The sequence below is a fragment of the Marmota marmota genome, unplaced genomic scaffold, assembly GCF_001458135.2.
Source record: "Marmota marmota marmota unplaced genomic scaffold, marMar, whole genome shotgun sequence".
In the NCBI taxonomy this organism is placed as follows: Eukaryota; Metazoa; Chordata; class Mammalia; order Rodentia; family Sciuridae; genus Marmota; species Marmota marmota.
This window is the reverse complement of record NW_025999900.1, coordinates 41,452,398-41,462,685: the sequence shown is the minus strand read 5'-3', so window position 1 is coordinate 41,462,685 and position 10,288 is coordinate 41,452,398. Positions and strand designations below refer to the sequence as shown.

Sequence of the window (10,288 nt, the reverse complement as noted above, 5' to 3'; positions counted from 1 at the left end):
AAAATTTGGGGGCCAACAGAGGTGAGGCAAAGAACCTCACCCCCCCACTGGTGCAAAGGCCTATCCACAAGTATAGCTGTATGCTGGACCGGTAGTCAGTGACGGGTATGATCCAATTGCAGTGGTACCAACCTAAGACAGGAGGCTGACGCCTAGAGGTCAGTTCATCCGATGACGGGTAAGGACCATATGTTGAATTGGACTGCCTAACAGACACGTCCCTAAGCCACATGCTTGTTGTTTAAACAGAGAGGGGGAGATGTTGAGAGCCACAGCCGAAGGGGCCCCAGCAAACTTCCAGCTGCCGGCTGATGATTGGCTCACAGTGGCCCCAGCAACATCTAGCTGATTGGCTCCTCGGCCCCAGCAACATCTAGCTGATTGGCTCCTCTGCGGTGATGCTCATTGGACTGTTTCCCTGCCCTTTCAGACCATGGAGCTGCTCATTGGGGGACTTTTTTGGCTCCGCCCACGTGACCCAGCCAATCGGCCTCAAGAGCAGGAGGATTGTGGGAGGTGGAGAGAGGCTTGTGGAAAGCCGGTGGTGGCAGTTGAGGCTCTGAGGATTTTTCCTGAGAGGCTGTTTTGTTTGGCGTGTGTGGTTCTAAAAATAAAGTTAGTTTCTTTTGACAAGTGGCTCCTGATTGTGCCCAGCCAGACTGCGGCAATTTGTGCACTGTGATAATAAGTTATAAGTATGTCCACTTCCTCCCTCTGAAGATAACTTAAGACACTGGTAAGGTAATGGTGGGAAGAGCAAACACTTCTTGTCTTAACCAGATTTCTTCCATCACTATAAAACAAACTCCAATTATAAAGAGAATGTCATAAGGACAAATCATTAAAAACTTGATCATCAAGATATCTCTGAAGTCAAAACAAAGAGCTGAGAACATCTGCAATACCATCTGGCAAATGATGCACGAAGTCCTTGATTACTGAGACCAAGAAGTTGTACATTTTCTTTTCCATGGTAAATCCTCAAAGCCTCAGACGTAGAACCCACACTGTATGATGACAAGATCTCATTTGAAATGGCCTGAAAGATAAACAGAAGTTTTCCAGATGCAACCAGAGAGAAAGAATAGGCCAATGCTAGGAAACCCTTCTGTGAAGGCCAGAGGAATTTACATTTTATCTTGTAGGTCCCAAGCAACCAAAGAACTTTATTAACAGGAGTATGACATGATTAGCTTTGTTTGTTGTTGTTGTTGTTTGAAGTATCTGAAGATGCACAAGACAGACTTTTTTCACCATTGACCATGGCACCTAACAGATGTTCAATCAATACTTGTTGATAGGCTGACCAACTAAAGCCTTGGAAAAGGGTTATTAGAACTAGATGGACATATAAACGAGGGTCAGTCCAAAAAGCCAAATCTGGGTGTTCACATAAAGGTAACAGAAGTATTTAATGTTAATGTTTGTTTTTTCTTATTGCTAAACAAGGAGTAAATATTATGATCTGTAACTAAATGATGCCAATTCTTTTCACACATTAATATGACATTATCTGGCTTAAAACAGAAGAACAAAGCAAATCAATAACCTTATCTAGCAGAAATAAAGCCAAGTAAATTATACCCTAAACAGCAATGTTTATTTCAGTCTGTTAGCCCTTTTCTTGCTCAGCTGTACAGTCTCCAATCATCCCTGAAAATACAGGTGATTGGGCTCTTCTGGACCCACCAGTTAAAGGGAGGGAACATTTATCTACCGTCAATTCATGGGACACTAATCTCCTTCCCACTCCTCTGATTACAAGCAAGCAGGATGCTAGAGAAAAGGCTTCAACAGGAGCTTTAAAAAATAAATAAATAAACCCAGCCCCTTCTGCTCCAGGAATACAGAAAAGATTGGAATTAATACAAGAGAAAGTGATCTGTCCAAACAAAAGCCAATCTGAAGGAGGAGCGAACCCCACAAGCTAACATGGCATTATCGCTAGCAAGATAGCACCCTTGTTAAAAATGTATATTTTAATTTTCTGTATTGCAAAAGGCTCCAATTTGCCCAGGGATCTAGCTAAGCTGCCATTTTCTACTACGACAGAGTCTAATCTTTATTTAATGGATTTAGCATCTATCTTTACTAGAGTGGTCTCTAAGGAAAAAGGGAGGGGAGAATGAAGGGGCAGAGAAGAGACAGTCTGATCCCCCTCCCCCTTTCATCCATCCGGCGCTCATGTTTGTGTTCAAAATTCAATTACCTCCTTATTGATACTTCACAGAGATATTTAAGCTGCAAACATGAAGCCCTGATTTCCCAAGGGGCCATGCCCCTCTCTATTTCACTGCTCTGCTTCCCCCAGGGTGAATTCCTGAGGCGTCCATATTAATAGGTAATCAGTCACAATTCATTTATTAAACAGCTAGCAAGGTTTATCAGCCTGCCCTGATTAGCCCGAAGAAACCACTGAATTCTTAATTTATTTATGGAAATGTAAGTGTCTTTTTGAATTCCATTCAGGAGCTGCAGGAGCATTTTGAGTTTGGCGTACTGAAATCTAACAGGCACCACAAGCAGCAAGCAAGCTTTCCAGGAAGAAGCTTTTGGCACTAGGAGGCAAAGAGCCAGGGTCATACACTGCAGAGATTCTTCTGGTCACCAGATTTGGGTCCACATAATCCTTGGATTAGTACTTATTTGATTGCTTTCTGTTTACATAAAAGAGTTGGAAATGTTGTCACCAGGCAGCCATTGCTAGCCAGTGTAACAAAAATCAATCTCCAAGATTCTGTTTTTTGATTGGCAGAAAAGTGGCCCTTAATGGAGTAGAATTGAGGACCTCAGTGATTTAAAAGACAATAATTCTTAGCAGAGTTAAACCCAACACCAGACTGGAATACAAACCAAAACTACTAAAAGAATAGTTCTTAAGAATTCATCTTAGAATAGTAACTAAACCAGATCCTGTTTTAATCCTACACTGCTCTAGGCTATAGTGACAAAACAGCTTTGTGTATAATTTCTACAATTCTAATCAATTAACATTTCACCCAAAATTGCCCATTACTAGTTAAAAGGTCAATACAGATTAAATAAAGCTCCTACGAGTAACATTAAAATCCATCCTAACTGCCCCAACAGGTACAATTAGAAAAGAGATTATTCTAGGGACATGAGTAGATCATATCACCTAGACTCTTGCTCTCAATCAGAATTAAAACTGGCTTCTTACGAAAAAAAAAATTAAAAATGTAAAGAATATATAGCCAATGTTTCAATGCCAACAAAGGCTGTCAATGCTAATCTTTGGCGCTCTCTATACATCCAATATTTTCAAATCCTAATCTGGCTTCCTCACAGAGCTCACTATGATTAAGAGCACCCTTTCCATATGGGCTGGTGCATGCAGTGAAAGGAAAACCATAAACACAATAAAACACCAAACTCCAACTGAGGGACATTCTACAACATACCCAACCAGTACTCCTTACAACTGTCCAGGTCTCAAAAAAATAAATTAAATCTTATAAACTGTCATAGTCTAGAGAAGCCTAAGGAGACACCACCACTAACTGTAATATAGAAATTTGGATAAGATTGAGAACTAAAGAAGACATCAGGGAGAAAACTAAGGAAATCGGAATTAAATATGGACTTTCCTGGTTAATTAATTGTAAAAAATATACCACACTAATTGTTGGGCAAACTAAATATCGGTTATATGGTAACTTCCCTTTACAACTGTTTAAAAAATAATTAATGATAATTTATAGAGTAAATCAGAAGGTGACCAAAACATGAATAAGTAACATTTATAGGTTTAAAATATGAATAAATAATATTTATGGGTTTAAACTTTTGAAAAATCCTTTTCCATTAAAAACAATATTTTTGAACTATTGAAAGGTAACATAGCTATAAATGGAAATGTTCATATGTACTTATAATTACAATAAGGAGAAAACACTCTAAAACACATGCACACACAAAGAAAGAAAAAGGAAAACCAGTTCAAATAGTAAATAAAATATAATAGAAAGGTATATCTGTGAACAAAATCATGATATATATCTAAACCAGACATTAACACTCACTAGATTTTATAACATTACTCTTTATTTCTCTCCTTGAGTGAATTTTCAAGAAATAATCTGCCTGTGCTCTGGCTAAAGACAAAACAGAAAAGTCAGAAGCATCAACTTCCCCCACTCCTAAATTGTAATTGCATGTATCAGGATTCCATTAATAATAATTCCAAATCATACTCAATTTTTCCTTCGAAGACCAATATCTATAAATATCCAATACATAAAATACTATATGGTCCTAGCTTCTAAAATACTAGATAGAGAAAAGTCAAAACTCAAGTACATCAACGACAGGCAGAGCATCATACACTGAAAGCAGTGGCTGTGGAGTCAGATGGTTTAGATTTGATTCACAGCTCTGTGACTCCTCCAGATCTTTGTCAAATATAAACTAGAGTCAAAGGTTCAAATTACTCACAGAGCAGCTGTGAGGTTTTAGAGACCATGCACCTAAAGCAGTGTCCACTAGTATATACTAATGATGGCTGCTGAAGCTACAATAATCAGTGTTTGACAGTAGGCACCTGATAGCTAAAGGCAGAAAACTGGAGGAAACAAGATAATTGAACAGTACAAAAACAAAGAAGAACCCATATGTAGAATCCATCATCAACACAGCACCCTTAAAACCAATGCATCTATTTTATACATCAACAATATATGAGGGAGGCAAAGCAGTTTTTTTTTCTTTTCCCAGTACTGGGAATTGAACCCAGTACTATTAGGTACATGTTAGTTAGTGCTCTACCAATAAGCTAAATCCCTAACCCTTTTTATTTTTTGGTACTGGGGATGGAACCAAGAGGTGCTTAACCACTGAGCTACATCCCCGGCAGAGGGGGATTCCACCCTCTTTTTATTTATTTGAGACAAGGTCTTGCTAAATTGCTAGCTTTGAACTTGTGATCCTCCTGCCTCAGCCTCTGGAGTAACTGGGATTTTAGGTGTGTGTCACTGCGCTTGGTTACAGCAGTTATTATTTACTACCTATACTCCAAAGAAAAAGAAAACTTAAGCAGGTTAAGTGACTTGACCAAGGTCACTAGCTAACAAGGAGCAAAGATTTGAATGTAGTTCTTTTGACTCCAACTAAATTGTTAATTGGTCTCCTATTCTGCACGAAAGGCATGTCTTTAGACTGTTTGGTAAATCTTCTCTTCTATGGCATATTATTCTAATCTATGTCAAATTCCTTATAACTGAAAATCCCTATATGCCAGATTTTCCCACTACCCCCAGATTTCTTAAACCCCAGAGCTCTTAGCCAATGCTACCATTTTAAGAAAATTTCAATATTAAAAAGAGACTATTAAATAGTATTTTGTTTGTATTAAAATATACAGTGGGCTGGGATTGTGATTCAGTGGTAGAGCACTCACCTAGCACGAGTGAGTCCTTGGGTTCAATCCTCAGCACAACATAAAAATAAATAAATAAAATACACAGTAAAGACCTATGGTTGTAAGCTCAGTGGTAGAGCGCTTGCCTAGCATGTGTGAGGCACTGGGTTCAATCCTTGGCATCATATAAAAATAAATAAATAAATAAATAAAAGATATTGTGTCCACCTACAACTAAAACAAATTTTTTTAAAGTAAAAACAGTCAACTTTAATTTTTCTTTTAATTTCTGCTCAACTGATTCCTAATCTTCTTATCAATAAATCTCACTGACATCTTTGTCCATAGCAGTTATTCACAATCTCAATCTTGATATATACATATTCCTAAATACCAAACTGGATAAAAAAAAAAAAAAAAAACAGAAAGAATAAAAGAGTGCCCATATCTGTCCTAAATATTCTATCCACTAACAACCAACCCCTTGAAGCAATACCACATTAAACGAATTTCTTAGAGGCTACCTACCATTCTAGGATTTTACATGGAAAAATGTGTTCTATAGATCTGTGGACTTTAAATCTTGTTGATTCATTCAAAATTGTAATACATAAAACAACAAACACACAAACATAAAATATTCTTTCTAGTCCACTTACCCTCGTATGTGACCCTTTTTTACTTCTACTTAAAAAAAAAAAAAAGTTACTAAGAGTCACTGACCCATGTACCCACATTTTAACTAAAAACTTCAAAGGGAATACTGCCATCTACTGAACCACATTCATCACCACCTTCTTGCTATTTCAGTGACGTGTCACTTTCAGGATGCCCTGGGGACAAAATTTTAATATTGGGAATATTTGTATTCAAACAAATCTAGGAACAAAAAGTTGTACACATTTCACAGCTTTTGATGACAAAACACCCAAGAAAAAAAATTCTATTATTCTTATTCCATTATATTAGGCCTGCTCAAGAAATATTTTGAAATTTGGGAATTGGTTACTTCTCAAGATTCTCTTTTCCTGTTTGGAAAACTTGATACTCAACACCCTTCTTTCATGATCTTCTCGTCTCAAACCAGACAGACAAGAAAGGCTATCATTTCAATATAAGGACAGATTCGCCAGGAGACTTCAGAGTGAATTTGTTTCAATTTTTATCTTAGCCATTATTCGTTAAAAATTTTTTTTTTTTTTTTTGATGGTACTGAATGGTACTGGGGATTGAACACTCTGCCACTGAACTACATTTCCAGCCCTTTTTTAGAATCTTAAAATTTTGCAACAGGGTCTGGCTAAAGTACTAAGGCTGGCCTCAAACATGTGATCCTCCTTTCTTTCTCCACAGTTTTTTTTTAAGTTTTTAAAAGTATAACATACATATGCAAAAATGTACGAATCATAAATGTTACTCATGTAATAATCACATTTAAGTATAGAAGGAACCACTACTAGCACCCCAGAAGCCTCCCTTCTCATGATCCCTCCCAGCTATCACCATAACCCCAATGCAACCTTTAGTTTGACTTATACTACCATAGATTAGATTTGTTTAGTTTTGAACTTGATATAAATGAAACTGTACTATTATATGTGCTGTTTTGTGTCTGCCTTAATTTACTCAACGTCATGTTTCTGAGGCTCATTCCTGTTGTAGCATGTAGTAACAGTTTGTTTTTGAGGCTGTAAGTATTCTATTATATTCTTGTATAATATATTGTTTACTTGTTATAATGCTGATGAGTTGTTTCTAGGTTTGTGTCATTACCAGTAGTGCCTTTCTGAATTTTTTTGTATATATCTTTTGATATACAAATGAATGCATTTCTATTTCCAGGGTATATTATTCTAGCACTGGCAATTACCTAGTCACAAGGGATAGTATATGAATAACCTTACAAAATACTAACGGTTTTCCAAAAGGTTTATACCAATGATCACTTGCTGTTTATTTAAGGTCTCATATTTCCCAATGAGGGGACTGCTATGACTTTAATATGGTTTGTCCCCTCCAAAACTCATGCTGAAATTTGATTGCCATTGTAAAAGTTTGGTGTTAGGAAATGTGACCTGTAGGAGGTGGGATTGGAAATGGGCCTGGTGGTGCACACCTGTAATACCAATGACCTAGGAGGGTGAGGTAGAAGACTGCAAATTGGAGGACGGCCCCAACAATTTAACAAGCTTTAAACAACTTAAGGTGCAGCTCAGCAGTAAAGCACCCTGGGTTCAATCACTAGTAAGAGGGCTTAATGTCTTGTGGAAACCAACGGTTCATTCTTGCCAGAATGGGTTGTTATGCCCCTAATGTTTTGTCTCTTTCACATTTACCCACTTGCCCTTCCACTTTTCTATCATATAATGATGCAGCATTAGGTTCTCACCAAATAGAGCTGCTAAATTTTGGATATTCAACCTCCAGAACTGTGAACGAAATAAACTTCTTTCTATTATAAATTATCCAGTCTCAGATATTCTGTTATAGCAACAGAAAACAAACTAAGACAAGGAGAGTATTTCAATTATAAGTTGTTCCCAGTTAAAAGAAATTGAGACACTTGGAAGCAGGCACAGAGTACTTAGGGAAAGAGAGGTCAGAGAGCAGTTGAGATGAAAATATGAGATCTTCCTAGACTCTGGGTCCCCCCCCCACCCCCAGGACTATGACCTTAAATCCAGAGATTGCCAGGAGCATATTTGAGAACAGAAGTCTGTGTCCCATACCACTGTACCCTGATACTAATTTACCAGCAGATTTCTTCCATCCAGGTTTTCTTTAACACTCTCTTAACCCTAATCAATACCCTGAACTCCTAAGGAGATTATATGTTTTTGAGTGCAAGCTACATTATTTCAATTAGAATTCAAAAACATTTTTTACACCATAATTTCCTTCTTATTTAATTGCATAGAATGTGTTTTGAAGTAGAGGTTTCTGACAAACAAGAATATTACCGGAATTGAATTGGAATTACTACAATAGGAGCCCTTCCCCCAAGATTTGTCCTATTTATAGTGACAAAGACCCTTGTCAATAATGTGAGAATACTATGCCTAACCTCATTCATGTACAGATCAGGCCTGGTACAGTCTTATCTCATCATGATGTCTCAACTTAAAGGCAAAAAGGAGACAGCTGCCAGAATATTTTAATACCTATGAATTTAGAGAATTGCTCTACGTCAGTCTAATCATTTTGTAGAGTTATAAAAATATCTGCTACAAAAGTGGTGCTATAAGTATGTGTCCTTCTGTAGCTGAGGGTAATAAAACACTGCACAGCCCTGGGTCAATGTCTGCCAAGCCAGAACTGATATACATCTGAGCTGCTGTGAATTTTTAAAACTGTCCTAGCTAATCTTTTAAAAGAACTCTTGTTTTATGTAAGTAAAAATTAGCTGTAATAGTAACTGTTTCAGTGCTTTATCGATAAGATGTACCTAATGAAAATTCAAAAATCATCATTCCATGTCATAAGGAGGTTAACATTTAACACGGAGAAGACAAGAACAAGGGGCGGGGCGGGGGATAGGAGGAAGGAAATATTTTAAAAATTAAGAAAAATCAAAACTAACCTTTGTTACTCTGGCATATCCTGATAGTGCTATCTACTATACATACTTTATTAAAAAGTATTAGAATAATTAGAACTTCCAGGTACACTGTCAGTAATTATATTTTATCCTAATCTTTTCTTTTTTTTTTTTTTTTTTTTTTTTTTTGGTAGTTGTAGAGGGACAGAATGCCTTTGTTTATTTATATCTGGTGCTGAGGCTTGAACCCAGTGCCTCACACATGCCAGGCAAGCGCTCTGCCACTGAGCTACAGCTCCAGTCCACTTGTCCTAATCTTTATCAAAATTATACAGACAAAGTAGAATATAAATGCTAATTCCTGTTAAATTAACTTCTTTTAAAACAACATCTGAAGATTAACCAAAAAAAAAAAAATTAAGAGTCTTTGAGACTTTGATGGGTAGTAAATTCATTCAGCATAGAAAGCAAAAATAATCAAAATCATTGTCAAGGTGCAGGTCAAATTCACCTAGGCCAAATGTTTGACATTTCTACTTTCTTATCTCTTTATTTCCACTTGCAGGCTTAGCAGGGTATATATCTGGAGAGCTGGCTACAGTTTGATGGCCAAATTATGATATAAGATTTGCTTGTAAATGCTAACTTACTGGTTCACATGTGGGAGGATGAAAAAACAAGCAATGTTTTTTTCCCCTCCTCTTCTGTAATAGAAAAGTAGACTGCCAAACAAGGGAAATGGAGAAGAGGGAAAAAAACGTGCAGGTTAATTGAATAGAAACTGCTAACACAGAATGTTAAATTTTACTTGTAGTCTTACAGTGAGGAAGAACCCACTGATTATACCACTGAGGATATATAGGATTTGTTTTCCACCTCCAGTTTAAATACCACTGTTTCCTCACCTCTGGCCTATTCTGCTTTCTCGTATCTGTGAACTTCTATGGTACTCAAGTGGTTCTTCCTGCAAGCTCTCTTGCCCTGTGCACAATCTTTTTACACATTTGCCGTGTTTTCCCAATCAGCTAATAAGTGCTTTGAGAGATGCTTAGGCATTTTTGGCACTCAAGGTCAGGATATTGCTTTTTATAATAATCCATAATAGATGTTTTATTTATTATAATATCTAAATCCTAAGAAACACAAGTAAACACTTGGCAGTGTTTAAGATGTTAAAATGAATACCAGGGAGGATAAGGAGATAATTTAAAATCTATTTTGGGAAAGAATAAAAGGAAAAGGAGAGAAGGTACTTCTTCATAACTTGAAGGAAGTGAAATATAAAATTAATATACTTTTTTGTTTTTTTAAGGCCTTCAAGGGGCTGAGATGAGGCCCATCAGTACAGCACTTGCCTAGAGTGCATGAGGCCC

General features: G+C 37.0%; 1 protein-coding gene across 6 annotated transcripts in view; it reads right to left on the bottom strand.

The window, feature by feature from the left end:
- Lin52 (lin-52 DREAM MuvB core complex component) overlaps window positions 1–10,288 on the bottom strand; it is a 116,808-nt gene that overhangs the window by 55,271 nt on the left and 51,249 nt on the right. The window contains exon 6 of one of the 6 annotated variants that reach the window (XM_015493941.2): window positions 686–1,039. The exons of the other annotated variants lie outside the window; for them this stretch is intronic. Within the exon in view, the coding sequence (XP_015349427.1) occupies window positions 1,026–1,039 (14 nt within the window). The 3' untranslated portion in view covers window positions 686–1,025. Of the gene's footprint in view, window positions 1–685; window positions 1,040–10,288 lie in introns of those variants that run through there. 6 annotated transcript variants of the gene reach the window in all.